This window comes from Prionailurus viverrinus, chromosome C2 (genome assembly GCF_022837055.1).
Source record: "Prionailurus viverrinus isolate Anna chromosome C2, UM_Priviv_1.0, whole genome shotgun sequence".
NCBI lineage: Eukaryota > Metazoa > Chordata > Mammalia > Carnivora > Felidae > Prionailurus > Prionailurus viverrinus.
In genome coordinates this window covers 44315978-44334760 of record NC_062569.1, presented here as the reverse complement: position 1 = coordinate 44334760, position 18783 = coordinate 44315978, and the positions used below count along the sequence as shown (strand labels likewise).

Sequence of the window (18783 nt, the reverse complement as noted above, 5' to 3'; positions counted from 1 at the left end):
GCGTGCCCTCCGCCGCCCCCAGCCTTAGTTTCGGTCCACAAGTCCTTGATTAAACAGGCGCAGGCCACTTTCCCTTTGATCCCGCCCTAAGTCCGTAGTAAACTCAAAGGAATGCAGGTCCAGGGCTCCGCGGGAGAGGTCCGCGCGCCCGGGAGGAGTGGGTGGGGGGCACCGGTCTCCTCTTACCCAGCAAAGTACCTAACACGCCCAGGGGTTTCTGGAGCCGGGTGGGGGAGGAGACGGTGGAGGAGAAGGAAGGGGAGGGAAGAGAGGAGGCAGGCAGGCTCAGGACTTGAAGGTCATGCATAATTCAACAGCTCAACTTTCGGGCCCGCCTCTTTTCTGGGAGTGGGAGTTCGCTCCAAACTTTGTTTATGGGACAGTCCGGGAGCCGCGGCGGCCGCGCTGTCTGCTTCTCCTCCGCCTCCTTCTCGCGGGGCGCGAACGCCTGAGGCCAGTTCGGGGGATGTGAGAGCCGAAGCCCCTCGGCTGCCAGGCTCCGAGTCGGGATTTGCCAGCCGGGCCCCAGCTACATCCCTGCGAGCTCGGGACGCACCCGAGCGACTGAGGCCCGACGGCGAGTTCGGGCGGGACGGCGGCTGCCGCACGCCCAAACTCGGCTTCGCTGCGCGCCCAGGTAGAGCCCGCTGGAGCGCGCCCGCTCATCCCGCTCCACCCCGGGGTGCCTGGGCTCCTTGGGCTTCCGGCGTCGAGACATCGTGGAGCTGGTTTGGGTTTAAACTTTGGGGGGCTGCCTGCCGGGGAAAGTTGCGACCTGTCCTTTGCCACCAGCAGTGCAGCAACCTCCTGAGTGCAGTTACTCCCCCTCCCCCGCCTTTCCTTCTTCTCCTCCTCCCGGCAACTTATTTGCTTCAAGAAAGTTGCATAATTCTCCAGCCTTGGAGGGACCCCTCCCCCATCCGGCTGGCCTTACCGCTGAGTGTCTGGGATTTTGAGGCGGACACCTATCTGTTTCCACTTTTTCTTTTGTTTCTATTCTGCCCCCGAACCCCTTCCTCCGACTTTAAATGAAAGGCTGACCTGCCCTCCTTTCTCCTTGCAGAAGATGAATCCGGCCTCGGTGCCCCCTCCGCTCCCGCCACCCGGGCAGCAAGTGATCCACGTCACGCAGGACCTAGACACGGACCTCGAAGCTCTCTTCAACTCGGTCATGAACCCCAAGCCCAGCTCGTGGCGGAAGAAGATCCTGCCCGAGTCGTTCTTCAAGGAGCCTGACTCTGGCTCGCATTCGCGCCAATCGAGCACCGACTCGTCCGGCGGCCACCCTGGGCCCCGGCTAGCCAGCGGCGCCCAGCACGTCCGCTCGCACTCGTCGCCCGCGTCCCTGCAGCTGGGCACCGGCGCCGGGGCTGCAGGCAGTCCAGCGCAGCAACACGCGCACCTCCGCCAGCAGTCCTACGATGTGACCGACGAGCTGCCGCTGCCCCCGGGCTGGGAGATGACCTTCACGGCCACTGGCCAGAGGTACTTCCTCAAGTAAGTCAGCTTGAAGCCAGGGGGGCACAGAGTCTCGGTGCCCAGGGTGCGCATGCTTGTTGGTGTGCGTTGCGTTTGTGTGTGTGTGTGTGTGTGTGTGTGTGTGTGTGTTCTGTCTGTGTGCCCTTACACGTTTCTTTCCGAAAGATAAGGGAAACTGGAAATAGGGAGTGAGTCTCTGGGTGTTGGAATGGTAAAGGATCAGAAGTAGAGAGTCTGGAAAGGTTCTTCCGGGGTCCTGGAAGTCCCAAGAGATTGCCGACCTGGAAACTCATAGAGGTAAGAGGAGAAAAAAAAAAGTTTTGGAGTGATTCTCCTGAAACACATAGGTATCCCTAAATCTGGAATATTGATATAGACTTCTGGGCGTAAACCCTTACACCCTTACCTGTCCACTCCAAGTCAGATGCCCCCAAGCCTGGTCCATTGGGATGTGACACGGAAATAAATTCGAGAAAATTTCTGAGGCTTGGGAAAGAGGGGGACTCTTGGGAGTGTAGGTGGTCTGCAATCTCTCCATTCTTGGGAAAAGCAAGCTAGAGAAGCGAACACTGCCTGATAGGCCTTATTGCTCCCAGCTGAGCGATGTAATGACCACACAGCACAGTGATGTAATGAGCAACTCGGTGGTGAAGTAGTTGTGGGCTGGAAAATCAATTGTGTGGAAATTGGGTCAGGAGTTTTATTGTGTCGCACTTAGTAACCTAAAATACCATCGAATCAGGAGCCTGTTTTGTCATTCTTCTTTCCTTCCTTCCTTCTTTCCTTCTTTCCTTCATTGTTAGGGCTTTTTGATGTAATGACTTTTACATTAGATTCAAATTAGACTGTACAGGAAAATACATTCACAGACTTGAAGAAGATTGTTTCAATTATGGTACCCTAAGATAATTCTATTACAGAAGAGAAATCAAGTTGGAACTTGAAATGTAACCAGTGAGGTCAAGGGTGGGGGGCGGGTCAGGCTATTGATGGTCTAGATGGAGGTTGTGCCAGCTGGTCCACTTGATTCATGATTGCCTTGCACTGGTTGGCAGTTCTCTGCCGTGGAGGGAAACTCCTGGTCTTAGAACTTGCCTTAGCTTTTATTTTATTTTATTTTATTTTATTTTATTTTATTTTATTTTATTTTATTTTATTTTATTTTATTATTTTATTATTAATTTTTTTTAACGTTTATTCATTTTTGAGAGAGAGAGAGAGCTCAGGCAGAGGAGGGACAGAGACCGCGAGGGAGACACAGACTCCAAAGCAGGCTCCAGGCTCTGAGCTGTGAGCACAGAGCTCGTCGCGGGGTCTCGAACCCACAAACCGTGAGATCATGACCTGAGCTGAAGTTAGACGCTTAACCAACTGAGGCACTTAGGCACCCCCTTAGGGTTTATTTTAAAGCCCATATTTGATGGAGAAGCCTCAGTTTAAAAGTTATGCTAAGACATTATGTGCTATTTAAAAAATATATAATCAAGCCTTTCTTTGGTGTTCACATTTGATACTTTGATTGCTGTCAGTTGGCACTGATAACAAATATACAGTAGTGGATGCAGTTTAGTATAGCCGAGTCTTTGACTCATCCTGGTGACCAATTCTTCCCCATCCCAAACCTGTTGACATCTTGTGCAAGGAGGAGTTCTTAATTTTGTTTCTGGGGTTGGTGTGATGCTGAGAAGCACTTGTCCTGAAACAGACTTGATGGGCATTTTATTCCACATCTGGCCTCTTCCCAGTCTTTGAGTGTTAGTGTGGACATGTACTCAATGCTTTGGCTTCTGAATGGCTGGTGGAATTCAAGTATGTGATGTAATAACATGACATTTTTCTAAATGTGATGGTATTGTTCTAAAGAATGACCTTAATTTCTATGGTACATAAAGCTCTAAAATAATATTATATTAAGTTTACTTAGGTAAATGCAGTTTTGCATATTTATTGTGACTTTTATAGAAATGGATTTAGTAATAAATACAAATAGAAAAAGGTGTGATAATTTACAGTAATTTAGGGGGATCTTTTTTGGTCTCAAATGACTTTTAAGCAGTGTTTATAAATATGCACACCACAAATATATAATACATGATCAGTATAACTGTGGTTATTAAATATATGAAGTAAGAGCTAGGCTTGCCTAATATCTGAGGAAAGCCAGGTAAAAAAGAGCCCCCCAAAGAGCAAAAAAATTTATGCACACGTTTTGAATGATTGAAACTAGGGCAAAAATGGAAGTTAGCTTTGGGTTTAGAGAAAGTTGCCTCTGATTCATTTGTCCATCCCCCACAACTACAGCCACTTCACAGCCCAAAGCGGAACATATCTCCATTTCACTTTGGATAGTCAGTGAAGACCACAGCTGAAAAAATGTGGAGGGAATAGGTTAGCGTGATTTGATATGGCCCCTGGAAACTATTTGGCCAGGTAGCTAAGGGAATTTAAGAAATTAAGTCATCATGACTATTGTCTTTCAAGATAAGAAATCTGCCAGGAGTTCTCTGAATTTAGGGGGGAGGGGGTGTTTAACAATGGAGTACATTAAAATGTTGTCTGTCATACTTTGTTATGTAGCCTCCAAAGGCAACGTATTTTGATGGATTAAATAGAAGCTTGAAAAACGGTGACAACTGACCCTGAATTTTCATAAAGTCTGTTTTGCTCCATCATCTATGAGATGGGGCTACCAATAACATCCTATTATTGATTATATCAGTTGAGAGAGAGAGAGAGCGCCTTTATAAATGAGAAATTAAAGTATTTAGATATAATAAGGGCCAGGTTTTTTTGTTTTGTTTTGTTTTGTTTTGTTTTTTGGCTAGAAAGTGACCATATGACTTTGGAAAAGTCACGTGGTTATTTAATGGCAGACTCTGGACTGGATCTGTTGACCTCTACTTACAGAGCAGTTTTCCATTTTCCTCACTCCCACCTTTATCCCCCATGTCACTTCCCCTGCTGAACAATGAGCTTTATGGGAAACAAAGCCTGGACTTTAAGAAGCTTTAAAAAGCTTTTTGTCATTTACTTAGGTAAGATTGTTCCTAGGTATATGATGTAATGACTTTCTGTTATCTCTTAAAGGGGACCTTCCCTGAGCCGTCACACCTTTCCTGTGTTGTTTCTTTAGGGCCACATGTAAAAGTGGAGATGTTGATGTTAAAACACACAGCCTCTGAAAATTGCTGCACTGTTCCCACTGTCTTCTAAGCTCATAAGTCAGGCCTGGGGGTGTAGGTGTTGGGCTCTTAGCCACCAGGCACACTGACTTTGACCACTGATTACATTAAAAATTAAAAAAAGTTCTGGTTATAAATGGGATACATGTTTATTACACATAAACTGGAAAGTAGAGGATTACAAAGAAGAAAAAAATTTGGCTTCAGTTGAACCTTACCTTCTTACAGAAAAATTTTATTTGAATAACATTCTATAGGAAAAATTTTACCCTCGCTCTTAAATACAATTTCAATTATAACATTTGCCTGCCACTCCCAATTTTTAGTAATAATTTTAGTGTTTTGCCTTTTCTGAAACGTGTCATAGAAAATTATTTTTGTCAAAGTGATCTATGCACTTGGTAACAAATCCAATAGTACAGAAGGACTTTTGTTGAAAAACAATGGTTTCCTTCACCTCAAGGCTCACAGAAGGAGCCTTTTAGTTTTTGTTTTTTTTTAACTGTTTCTGTACTTAATTCTTAGATTGTTACCTCTTTAACCCTGATGTGCTTTTACTACAATTTTTTTGATTTATCATCAGCTTTTAACTTCGGATTGCAAATGAGAATTTAGCTTCTTAAACTATTTTTTTCCTCTCCTAAATTTGATATTTATATTGTTTTTAGTTTGTTAGATCACCTTTGTTATTTTTTGTCAATTTTTGACAGTGTTTCTTTTTTTTTTTTTTTTAATTTTTTTTTTTCAACGTTTATTTATTTTTGGGACAGAGAGAGACAGAGCATGAAGGGGGGAGGGGCAGAGAGAGAGGGAGACACAGAATCGGAAACAGGCTCCAGGCTCTGAGCCATCAGCCCAGAGCCTGACGCGGGGCTCGAACTCCCGCGAGATCGTGACCTGGCTGAAGTCAGACGCTTAACCGATTGCGCCACCCAGGCGCCCCTTGACAGTGTTTCTTAACTCCCCATTATGTAAGTCAAGAAGGTTTGGGGGGATACCTGTTCTACCATTCTCTTTTTGTGATCACACCTCAATAGCCCAAAGCCCTGAACCCATAATCAATAAAAGTTTTGTGCTTTGCTCTTAAATTGACCTTTTTATTCATAAATTATTATTAAAGTTGAAAATCTAGAGACATTTACATTAGTACATTTCTGTAAATATAATTAAAATGCCTTTTATATTAAGATTAAATGTTAGACTTGTTACATTGGGTCTGGTGTCAGGATTCCTGGCCAGGAACAGGAGAACATGTGAAGCACCAAGGTCAAATGGATTCTTTCTTTTCATCAAACTCTTCATCACTTGTTTAAATTTGTATCACCTTTTAGTTTCTTCATCATTGGACCTTGACTTTCTTAAACATTTTTTCAAGTAGTTCTAATTGCCTTTTTATATACTTATATATTATTTGCCTCTCAAAATTTTTTAGGTTCTAAATCCCATCAGTTCTATCAAGTCTTGTTTCCCTAAGCTTTTATGCCCAGATTCTTTTACCTTTCTGTGCCATTCTGGATTCTGATTGTTCTCTAGGCTTACAACAGAGCTGTCATCTTGGGACTTCTCTTTTCTTCTCTTTGTGGCTGAAAGTAGTATTTCCTTTTCTCATGTCCTCCTCTTTGTTGGTTTATGCCCTCATTTTGCTGGAGTACATGCTTGAGTAACTTACTAGGGGTGCCTGGGTGGCTCAGTCAGTTAAGCGTCCAACTTGGGCTCAGGTCTGATCTCACCATTCCTGAATTCGAGCCCCGCATCAGGCACTGCGCTAACAGCTCAGAGCTTGGAGCCTGCTTCGGATTCTGTGTCTCGCTCTCTTTCTGACCCTCTTCTGCTCACACTCTGTGTCTCTCTCTCTCAAAAAATCAAGTAAACATTAAAAAAATATATATTTGTGGGAGGTAACATTTTCAAATCCTTTTTTTTTTTTTAAATGTTTATTTATTTTTGAGAGAGACAGAGACAGACTGTGAGCGGGTTAGGGGCAGAGAGAGAGGGAGACACAGAATCTGAAGCAGGCTCCAGGCTCTGAGCTGTCAGCACAGAGTGTGATGCGGGGCTCGAACTCACGAGCTGTGAGATCATGACCTGAGCTGAAGTCGGAGGCTCAATCGACTGAGACCCAGGAGCCCCTCAAATCCTTTTTAATCAAAAATATTTATTTAAAAATTTGTTTTAAGGGTGCCCGGGTTGCTTAGTCAGTTAAGCACCCGACTGTCACATTTCGTGGGATCCAGTCCCGTGTCAGGCTCTGTGCTTACATTGTGATCCCTGTTTGTTATTCTCTCTCTCACCCCGCCCCCCAACATGAATAAGCAAACTTAAAAAAAACAACTTGTTTTAAATTTCTTTCTTTCTTTCTTTCTTTCTTTCTTTCTTTCTTTCTTTCTTTCTTTCTTTTTTCTTTTCTTTTCTTCTTTCTTTCTTTCTTTCTTTCTTCCTTTCTTTTAAAATTTAATTTAATTTTATTTTTGAAAGAGACAGAGCATGAGCAGGGAGGGACAGAAAGAGCGGGAGACACAGAGTCTAAAGCAGGCTCCAGGCTCTGAGCTGTCACCACAGAGCCTGATGTGGGACTCAAACTCACCAACTGTGTGTGTGCCCCTAAATTTATTTTTTTAAAGAAGAACTGACTCTGGGGGCACCTGGGTGTCTCAGTCGGTTAAGTGTCCGACTTTGGCTCAGGTCATGATCTCACAGTTTGTCTCCCTCTCTCTCTGCCCCTCATGCTGTCTCTCTCTGTCTCTCAAAAATTGAATAAATGTGGGGCGCCTGGGTGGCGCAGTCGGTTAAGCGTCCAACTTCAGCCAGGTCACGATCTCACAGTCCGTGAGTTCGAGCCCCGCGTCAGGCTCTGGGCTGATGGCTCAGAGCCTGGAGCCTGTTTCCGATTCTGTGTCTCCCTCTCTCTCTGCCCCTCCCCTGTTCATGCTCTGTCTCTCTCTGTCCCAAAAATAAATAAACGTTGAAAAAAAAATTAAAAAAAAAATTGAATAAATGTTAAAAAAAAATTATAGAAAAAAAAAAAAAGAACTGACTCTGGCTTGTTTTTTTCTGTTTACCTTTGGATGGCAGTATAATGTAGTTTTCATGAAGGGCCTTTTGTCCTTAAAAAAATATTGCCAGCTGCCTCAGTTTCCTTGTGTGTAAAATACCTATTAGTAATAGTAATACCTATTTCGTGGTATTGAAAGACTAGATAAGATAACATATTTGAAATGTCTGGCATCTAGCAGGCTTTCAGGACAAGTTTGTTCTTGCCTCCCATTTCCTCTCCACACACATGCACTCTCTACCTGGTCAAAATCAGATGCAGAAACTTTGGCAATAGGTTAAGCTGGTTGTGACTCTTGGTTATAGTTACGGCTGTGGACGACAACCTAGATCTGGAATTGCAAGTCAAGTTTGTAAATTTAAAATAAGACGGAGTCAGTTTTCCTGTTAAGAAACCTAAATGGGAATGTCCACCGTGGGTACCCTTTTACTTTAGCATCTTGGGTGGAGGATACCCAGTCCCTTCTGAGAAAGGTCTACTTTTCATTTTTTTTGGAATCTGGCTCATGGCTACCATTTGGGCCATTTTGTGTGTAAGGTGGGAGATGTGAGTGGGGGAGGGATCAAGAAGTGGAGAGAGAAGAGGAGGGGAGGTAAGTGACATTTGATGGCCCGCTCGGTGCCAGACAAGGCAGGGAGCTGAGTCCGTGCTTTCCAGAGACACAACATCAGAATCCCCTGTGGAGCACACTCACAACGTGTGTGTAGAAACTTTTTTCTCATAATCCTAGGTGCTTTCACATATATACTTTTTGTTAACCCTCACAGTGACCCTGTGAATAGGTACATATTACTACCTCATTTTGTTTTTGAGGAAACTGAGGCTCAGTGAAGTTGAGTAAATGGCCCAGGGTCACATATCAGGTGAGTGGCAGGGATGGGATTAGAATTGTGTTATTCTAAAACCTGTATGCCCCTGCACCATGATGCCTCATGCCAATTAGGTGCCCGTAATTAGACCCTATAATTAGGTGTCCTTGGTGACCAGATAACTAGAGTGGTGGATGGAGCATTAGAGTTTGTTTCTGAACTCAGTCTGGGTGGTCAAATTTGGAGTTCTTGGTGCTGGAGAGAGAGGTGTTGAGAAAAACAAACCAGCAACGGATAATATAACTACAGTGCCTGCTTATATTTTATTCTTATCAAGTTTTCCACCATTATTAAATGCATATCACTTTACAGGGAACAGAGATGTGACAGGGAGGGCGGGTGACCTAATTGATGTCTGGATCCAGGTACACTTGAAGGGCTTGTTAAAAGGGTTCATTAAATAATGTTAGTACAGTAGTTGCAAGGAAAAAAAAAAACCCAGGTTGCTTCTCATTGCCTTTATAATTGCAGAGATTGATGAGAGAGAAATTGCTGTAGAGGTTTGAGGCAGTACTGAGTCTTAGTTTTTGTTTGTTGACCTGTTGACTTAAGACTTGTAGGAATTATAGGGGCGCCTGGGTGGCTCAGTCGGTTAAGCGGCCAACATCTGTTCAGGTCGTGATCTCATGGTTGCTGAGTTCAAGCCCCCTGTCAGGCTCTGTGCTGACAGCTCAGAGCCTGGAGCCTGCTTCAGATTCTGCATCTCCTCTCTTCACCACCCCCCCCCCCCCCACAACCTCCCTCCCACACTCTCTCTCTCTCAAAAATAAATAAACATTAAAAAAAAAGACTTGTAGGAATTACAGCCTTATATATCATTTCCTCCTTCAATGATGTATCTAACCACAGGAAAGGGTGATAGAAGTAAAAGAATCAACCAAGCCAAGGGATGTATTTTTTTTTTTTTTTTTTTTTTTGAAAGGTGGTTTGGAAGGCTGAGGACTGAAGTAATTGGCTTACTAAAGAAGGGCAGATTCTGAGAGGATGGCCCTTCCACTGGTCTGAGGGGGACTGTGCATGTTTTAGTGCATTGAAATATCAGTAGAGGAGTGTTTTCCAAAGTGTGTTCTTTGGAACCCTAGTCCATTCAGATGCTTTGTGAACATGGGATTTCCTGGACCAATAAGTTTGGGATATGTCGCATGCTCTATCCCTCTCTTGGAATTTTACAGTGTACATTAAGGACTCCAAAGTCACTTATCAGAAAAACCAGTTTGTTTTTGTTTAAGTCAGTATTTCACAAACTCATGTGATTTGAACATTTTTATTCCAAGTATCATCTACTGCCATCCGCTCAGGAATGTTTTACAGACTATACTCTGGGAAACCTTTTTTGTGACTTTCATTATTTTCATAGTTGAGAGTTTCATATTTGAATCAAGTTACAGTGTTTTGTTTTCCAGTGTGCTTTGTGGATATGTATTATATTTTCATTTTTATGTCTTGATTTAATGATTAATTATTAATGCTTGGAAATAAGTCCTAAATATCAGACAAGTGGGATATAACACAAGAAAACCAACAAATACAGTACATTGTGATAATATAATCCTGATTTTACTTTCAAAGATATGTGTGTGTGTGTCCGCTAGGAGAATAGATACCAAAATGTTTATTTTACAGTGGTCCTTTCTGGAATGATGGATGATTTTTCTTGTTTACTTTCTACCTTTCTGTATGTCCTAAATGGCCTACATATTTCTTTTTAAATTGGGGAGGGGGAGTTATAAAAATGGTGGAGGAGAATGAAAGCAGAGAAGTGTGTGAAGCCAGGTGCCTGGCTAGCTTAGTGGAGCATGCAGCTCTTGATCTCAGGGTTGTGAGTTTGAGCCTCAAGTTGGATGTAGAGATTACTTAAAAATAAAATCTTTACATTTTTTTTTTAACGTTTATTTATTTTTGAGACAGAGAGAGACAGAGCATGAGCAGGGGAGGGGCAGAGAGAGAGGGAGACACAGAATCTGAAATGGGCTCCAGGCTCTGAGCTGTCAGCACAGAGCCTGACGTGGGGCTCGAACTCACAGACCGTGAGATCATGACCTGAGCTGAAGTCGGCCGCTTAACCGACTGAGCCACCCAGGCACCCCAAAACTAAAATCTTTAAAGAAAAAAAAAAAAGATGGAGTCGTAGATTTGGGTAGGTGTGGTAGGGTGTGGGGAAATCTCTTAGCCATGGCTCAGTAACTGAAGTCTGGAGCTTATGTTACTAAATGGATGCTCCTTCAGAACTGCTTGTTTTTCTTGTTTTGGGTTATATTCTTTCTTTTTGTTAAAAAAAATTTTTTTTAATGTCTATTCATTTTTGAGAGAGAGAGAGAAAGAGAGGGAGACAGAGCGTGAGCCGAGGGAGGGGCAGAGAGACAGGGAGACACAGAATCCAAAGCAGGCTCCAGGCTCTGAGCTATCAGCACAGAACCCAATGCGGGGCTGGAACCCACAGACTGTGAGATAATGACCTGAGCTGAAGTTGGCCGCTTAACCCACTGAGCTGGCCAGGCGCCCCTGGGTTATTTTCTTTAGAGATGAACTGACACAGTAATTCCTAAAATCTTCACTGAGAATTCTCCATATCGCCTCAGGATAAGAAGTAGGATTATGGCAGATCCTTAGGTCACACGAAATTTCCTTCAGCTTATTCTTTATTTGCATGCACTCCTTCCTGAACTTCTAGCTTTTATTTAATGTTCCATCCTGGCACAGCAGATGATAAATACGAAAGGAAGAAATGATATTCACTTCTTGGCAGTATTGGATGAAGTGCAGTTGGGAAATATATGTAAAGTGCTTCATGCTGTGGCTGGCATAGTAAGCACGGCTGAAAGTTTATGACTGTTATTGTTCCCAGTAGAGAGGGCGGTGGGGGTGCCATCTCCAAAGACATTTCCTTCATGCCACTGAAAGGATCTTTGGCTGTTTTTCAGCATCGACAATGAAAAATCACTGAACTTCTGTTGTGTGTTAGCTCCTTGCGGTATGCTGTAAGGGGAGAAATATGTGGCACGTTTTCTGACCTCAGGCAGCTGACAGTCTAGCTGGGGAGACAAGGAGAACACAGACGAAACCAGGCTAAAGAGCTGCCTCCTGACCTATGTGGGGATAGAGCCTTGAGCAGCTGCTCTCCGTGTGGTGGAAGCTCTTGGGAGGTGTGTCATAATAGGGCAATCGTTTCTATTATGGTTACAGGTCTGAAACTTGCAGCCGTGCTCAACGTCTCCTAGTTCTCCCATTGGCTGTCCTCCCTTTGGCTGTAGGAACTTGGCATCATCTATTACCTGTGCCTGGAACATTATTTTCCTGCTTTTTGCCTGGTTGACTCCTATGCTACCTTCAGGCATCAATTTCGATGCTACTCCTGCAGGAGGTTTTTCCCGGACTCACAGCCTTTCATGCTAGTTTATTTGTTTAAATGTTTATTTCTTTTTGAGAGAGAGAGAGAGAGAGAGAGAGAGAGAGAGAGAGAGAGAGAGAGAACACACACACACACACACACACACACACACACACACACGTGTATGGGGGTGGGGCAGAGAGAGGGAGATAGAGGTTCCAAAGTGGGCTCTGTGCTGACAGCAGAGAGCCCAATGCAGGGCTTGAACTCATGAACCGTGAGATCATGACCTGAGCCCAAGTCCAAGGCTTAACTGACTGAGCCACCCAGGTGTCCCTGCCTGCCCTCCCCAACACACTAGTTTAGATCCTCTGGCTATTGTTCTCCCATAGCCCTGTGTCTCTCTAGCCGTAAAACTACTGCCATGTTTCTGTTTAATTGTTTCTCTTTCTCACTACACTATAACCTCTGTGAGGGCAGGATTGATATTTGTCTTGCCTGTCATTGTATAACTTGAGCACAGTGCCCATCAAATAGGTGGGTGCTTGATAAGGAGGGGATCCTTTAATGCTTTCTTCTGACCATTTGCATTTCAAGCTTGTACACTAGCATTCCTCATGGGAATCTACCATGCTCAGGAGTGTAATTTCATCTTGTCCGTGCCCCTTGGACCGAAAGTTTAGAATCATAGTTCCTCATACTACGATGCAGCGGAGAGGAAGATGAATGAAGAGAGCGTGTTCAGAGAAGGCTGTAAAGGTGGTTGGACATAAGTGGGCCTTGAAAAATGGGAAGAAAGTGGGTAGGTGAGCAAAGAGGCCTTCTAGGAAAGAGGAGGTAGGAAGAGAAGTTCAGGGGCAGAAATGCCAAGGGTGTGTTTTTAGACCAAGAAAAGTCTGGCCTGACTTGGATTGAAAGGTAAGTGATGGTTGGTGGATGACTGTACATCCCATTGAGACTTTGGAACCTCACTCAGCTAGATTGAGCACATTGACTTTTTGCTAGTAAATGTCAATTTTCTCATCCCCTAATTTTGAGATACTCGAATCCTAGCTTTATCTAAATGTAGCATAAGACCCCACCATTATCTCCTATGTTGAGATCTTCCCAGTTGTTTGAGGAACTAAGGATTTTATACTGATTTAAAAGAGTCAGTAGAGCCTTTCATTACAGTTCATCCGTTCCTCTGACCATCCATAGACGTATCCATCAGCCATCTACTCAATTTAGTTTGTGCTGTGCCACAGTAGTGTGTGATCTTTGCTTTCCAAGTTAGTAGGCTATGAGGCTACCCTTGACTCAGGCCCACCCCCACTGAATCTGCCATTTCTGCTTATAATTGAATAGCTTGTGGGTCTGGCTGCTCCTGGAATACTCTCTTGTGGTTTTGGATAGTTTCTCACTTTCTCTGAGGCTGATCAAGTGGGCACAGGAAAATTGAGATTCTTGTAGCACAGTTATCCCACCGAAGCCCAGCTAGGCCCTGGTCCCTGAGGATGCCTGGATGGAGCAGCTGGGGGCCTTCCTCTCAGGCACATCCTTCCTAAACTCTTAGTAAAGCCTACTGAGAGCCTTTTCATGCTGAGTCACTACACTGAATCATGTGTAAATGTTTTCAGATGACTTCTTTAAAACAAAAGTTTTGAAATAGGTAATAGATACATGTAAATGATAAAGAATTCAGTACCAAAAAAAAAAAAAAAAAAGGCATTCAGTACCAAAACATATACTGTGAGAAGTCTCACCCTCCCCCAGTCCTCTGGTCCCTTCTCTAGAGCACCGGTTTCTTTTGTCTTTCCAGAGAAACTCTATGTGGGTATAAGCATGTGTGTATATATATATATGTCCACTTAGACTATTTTCAGTATGGTGCAAATAGTAATGTACTGTACACACTCACCTGCACCTTTTTTCACTTGGTAGATCTTGGTATTTATTCTTCGGTACATAAATGGTTACTCTATTTTATTTCTTTAAGGACCACATAGTATTCCATTGTACGGATGTAGTACAATTTGTTTTAACTGATACCTTATTGATGGACATTTAGATTGTTTCTGATTTTCTCTTTTTAATTTTAAAAATAATATAGGCCCAAACACTACTGGAGGAATGAAAATGGAAAAATAAATTCTTCCGATCTTCCCCGGATCCCTGGTTTAGAGAGAACCATTGTTTATTTACACTTCATCCAGAGATACTCTTTATGCAAAGAGTGGCAGTCTGGCTCCTGTCTAATTTATGACCTACTTAGCTTGTCTGTTATCTAATTGATCTATCATCCTCTATCCTAACTATTAATCATTACACCCACCCTTCTTATACAAGGAACATACATGGTCTGGCAGATGCACTGGCCAGTTAGATGGATGCCCAACCAATCAGAATGAATGGCGTGGCAGCCTGAAGTGGCTGATCAAGTATCTGTGCTCCTCAAAGGGTGGTTGGGGAACTAACACTCGTGTGCAGATGTATGTAACTGGCCCAGGACAGGCTAGATACAGAAGTCCAGAGTGTTTAGAAACTTGTATAACAAAATGATACTGCTGTGATATCTGAGCACGTGATCAGTGGGATTGTCTAATGGAACAGCAGTAGTTTGGGTGTGCCAAGTTTGTGTGATGAGTCACATGTGGCCCAAGCTATACACAAGGCGCTCACAATAGGACCACATACTAGTTAGTCTTGACAGATTAAAAATAGAAAAACACTGATCTTTTTCCACAGATCGTTTGAAAGGTGCTGATCCGCATCTTTTAATTTTTTCCTTTTTGTCTTCATCCATCCATCCATTTATGTACTTATCATTTTATTTTTCCATCCATCCTTAAAACGAACTACCTTTTATGTATCAACCAAATAGTCAATTCATTATACCTCTCGTTAATTTAACAAAAATAATCAATCTAAGATTGAATATCGAGACTTTTTAAAAAAACATTTCTTTTTTAATGTTTATTTTTGAGAGAGAGAGACAGCACGAATGAGAGCAGAGAGAGACGGAGACAAAGAATCTGAAGCAGGCTCCAGGCTCTGAGCTGTCAGCACAGAGCCCGACATGGGGCTCGAACCTGTGAACCATGACATTATGACCCGATCCAAAGTCAGACACTCAATGGACTGAGCCACCCAGGTGCCCCTGAATATTGAGTCTTAATATGAAGACAAATTCTGTGGCAGAAAGGATGTATACCATCTATTTTCTAGTACATAATATATTTTATGTCTTTGTGGCCCCTATGCTCATTGTTTTAAAAATACGCTTTGGTATATACTTCAGTTCTGAACACTGTAGGTAAACCCAAATCCTGCTCTTTCTTGTGACTACTCTACCTGCAAGCGTTGTGAGCTACGGACCCAGTACAAAACGTGGTGATGAGAGGAATACATGTGCTGGATTATTTAGTAAGAATATGTATTGCTTTGTGGTGGCTTTTCTGCAAACAGTAAGATACTGAATATTTGTCTTTCTCAACAGTTTGTCCATGAAAAGCATTTTGTGGCCTAGAGTTCAGGGTTTGAAGAAGCAATTGATATAACCCATCAAAAAGAAAATGCGAGCAAACGATAAACGTAATTAAAATGAACAGACATAATTCTTACGGACTTGATTTTTCTTTTAGGTTTATTTTTAAAAGCTGGCTTTTTCCCAAAGCAATAGTATTAAGCAGAACTGAAGGCTATAAAGTGAAAAGTAAAAGTACAACCACTGGTTTTACTCTTCAGCTGTGACCAGTATTCACAATTGCGTGTGCGTCTTCCAAGGATTTTATTATGCCTGACACAACTTCATTTACAATGGCAGCGGTTGGTTGTTTTGGGGAAGCACAGCTTAGGTGCTTCTTGTTCCTTGTCGACCCTTATGTAACCTCGGGACTGAGTGTAGATATGGATTAAATTATGGAGAACTAGATGTAATGCCTGATGGAGAGGTCTCAGGGTGAAAGGCTTGGGGTTGCTGTGGTTCAGAGCCTGGGATTTAGCTTTGTGTGGTTCTGGAAGTCGGTGTCCTTGGTGCTCCAAAACCGATCAGGTTTTCAAACGCTTTCTGCTGTGGGCCCTACTGGGATGAAATGGGGGTAGACATTCTGACTGCAGTTTGAGAGTTCAGGAGCAGTGACTTGAATAGTCTTCCACTCTAGAATGAAGGTACTCATACAAGTGATTTAGTCACTGGGAAGTTGCTCTGGTGGTTCTAGCAAAGGGAAGAAGTGGCCTCATTTGAGCGATAGTGAAATCGTGTAAGGGATATTAAGGAGGTAATTTGACAGGCTTTGGTGTTGGATTAAATAAAGGTAGCGAGGAAAAGAGGCAAGAAGGAAGATTTGCAGGTTGCTGGCTGTCCATGGCATGAATGGAGGTGCCCTTATTGTAACAAGCAGTCCGTAAGTTCAGAAGAGGCTGAGGAAAATGTTAAAATCTTGAGTTTGAGGTGAATTTAAGATATCCAAGGGAGATACATGTGTATTTTCAGACCTCTCTCTCTCTCTCTCTCTAATTATATTATGTATTATATACTTACAGTTTTTATATAATTATTCTAATCTAGGTGTGGATGAGATCCCTCCAAGAGAGGTTACAGATTGAACAGGTGAGAAGAAAAGTCCAGGTTGACTCGGTACAAAGACAGCCAGCCAGAGAGGTTGGCAGAAATGCAGAAAATAGTGCAGAAAATCCAGGGAAGAAATTATCTTTCAAGAAAAAGGAACGATTAATTCTGTGTCATGTTTCTTAGGCATCTAGGAAGACGAGAACTGAAAGATGTTCAGTGAATGGTTTTTCCACCGAGGCTTCTTTCTTTCCCCAGGGTAGGGCAAGGGATGGGGCCTGGGGTACTAACTCTATAGTCTAGTTTTTGAAGAGGGAAAAATGAAGAAAACAAGCATCTCAATTAGGTAAGGGGCATCCCACAAATTCCCATAAACTCTACAGGACTCTTACAGTGTCCCTGCTAAGGAGCATGTTTCTCTCACTGTACAGATCCTGTGCTATATGGGAAGACCACACATTTGCTTATTCAAACAGCCTGTTAAAACAAGGTTAGAAATCAGTGTTACATAACTAACCGAGATAAGTTCAAAGACTTGGGTAAAAATATGACTCTAACTGATATGATAATCACTTGCCACGAGGAAAATTAGTCTTCGATCCTGACTGTGGTAAAGCCTTTGTCGCAGTTTGTAGTGCATAGGACTGTTATTGCTGGGATGTGTCATACTTAATTGCAACCATAAAAATAGCAGATTATGTTTGGTGAGTATCAGTTAAAAATTTATGGTTCAGAATATTATGTACCTGTTGTTTCAGATAAACGTTTATCTTTCCTATCTTTATTTCTCCACTTGCGGGAATTGATTCTGATACGTGGCAAAGGGGATTCCAAATCTGATGCAGGTAAATGTCCGAGGCCTGTCACAATATAAGGTAAATGGAACATGTTTGATTATATCAGACTGGTTTGAGTTGCAGTTTGGGTTTGGTTATATTCTGCTGCATTTTGCTAATTTGGGAGCACCTGGTAGCCTTGTTACTGGTTTGGGATTTGTATAAACACGTGAAGTTAGTAGGTGGGATTAAGAATCATAAAAGAAGCAGTGAACTTCAGTGTTGCTTATAAAAGTACTTCTGTTTTCTGAGGACACATTCTCTAGTGCAACTGTTTCTACTTTTATGGGTCTTTATGTACTGTGTGAAATATTAGCCTATGCAAATAGAACTCTTGGCAAATACGAATTCTTAAGTAATTATGTCATTCAACATGTACTTGTCTTTTTGTGCATTTCAACATCAAATCCAACTATAAATAGATATTGTGGAAAAACTTGAAGGAAGGAAACGCAGGAACGGAGAAAGGATGAGCTACTTAAAGGTTAAGCTGCACCCTAGTGTATTTTACACATATAATTGCTTTTTTACTTTGGCTTTTAAAAAAGTTTAGGTATCTGTAGTATGAAAAAGTTAAACTTGAGTTTATTGATGTTGCATTTCTGTAAGTGTTAAGATAGCAAGGGCTGTGCTTTGGGCTTTGGAAAGCGGAGTTCTCGGTGAAGGTCCACAGGCCCTAACCCATATGGTAGACAGTGGATCCATTGTTCTCTGTATTTGTCTGTTGCTTACATTTTAATAACTATTGAGCAGTCAGTGATCATTAACAGATATTTAACAGTAGGATCAGATTAGATGGTAGGGTCAATAATTATGGATAATTTGGAGTGTCAACATTCAAGAAACGATTTTAAAGGTTAGATCCAGAATTGCTGAAACGTTTGCCTGAAACTTTGTCAGGTGAGCAGCTCAGGGGATGGTCCAGCACAGCCTTTTTAAATTATTAGCCGTGGTGAAGTGAGTCATGTTTTGCCACAGTGCTTTTTTCATTTAACCTAATAGTTGGCCAGCCCTAGTTAATTATTTGAAAACCATTACAGGACACGCATTTCCCAGTTGCACATGCCTTGGAATGTCCGGCTCACCTTGTGTGTGGATAAGGGGGCCCCTGGTGTGGCTAACGAAAGTGTTTTGTCCTTATATACTGCCTTTAAAGCAAAGCATCAGTAACAAGTTTTTAATAAGCGTTCTGCAAGGTCCTTCCGGGCCCTGGTAAACATCCTGGTTGATTGGTATGTATCTCTTTGGAGTCTAGTTTCCAGAGCTGTTGAAAAAGAGTATTATAAACTTCCAAGTGAGCATGGAGGTGTAAACTGATGCCACGGGGTTGCTTCAGCTGAAGTGAAAGATCATACGTACTGACACGTATTACAAATGGGTTTTTAAAACAATGTCTGTTTTGTACAGTGAGAGTGAAGTCTGCCAAGTGTAGAACAAAAAAGTCATATTGTGGAACAAGATAAAAGGACATTGCATAATAAATATCTC

General features: G+C 42.5%; 1 protein-coding gene across 1 annotated transcript in view; it reads left to right on the top strand.

Moving 5' to 3' along the window:
* The first annotated feature begins 357 nt into the window (after positions 1-357).
* WWTR1 (WW domain containing transcription regulator 1) overlaps positions 358-18783 on the top strand; it is a 137358-nt gene continuing 118932 nt past the window's right edge. Inside the window, exons 1-2 of the mRNA XM_047875724.1 lie at positions 358-637; positions 1064-1497. Coding sequence (XP_047731680.1) covers positions 1067-1497 — 431 coding nt within the window. The 5' untranslated portion in view covers positions 358-637; positions 1064-1066. The remainder of the gene's footprint in view (positions 638-1063; positions 1498-18783) is intronic.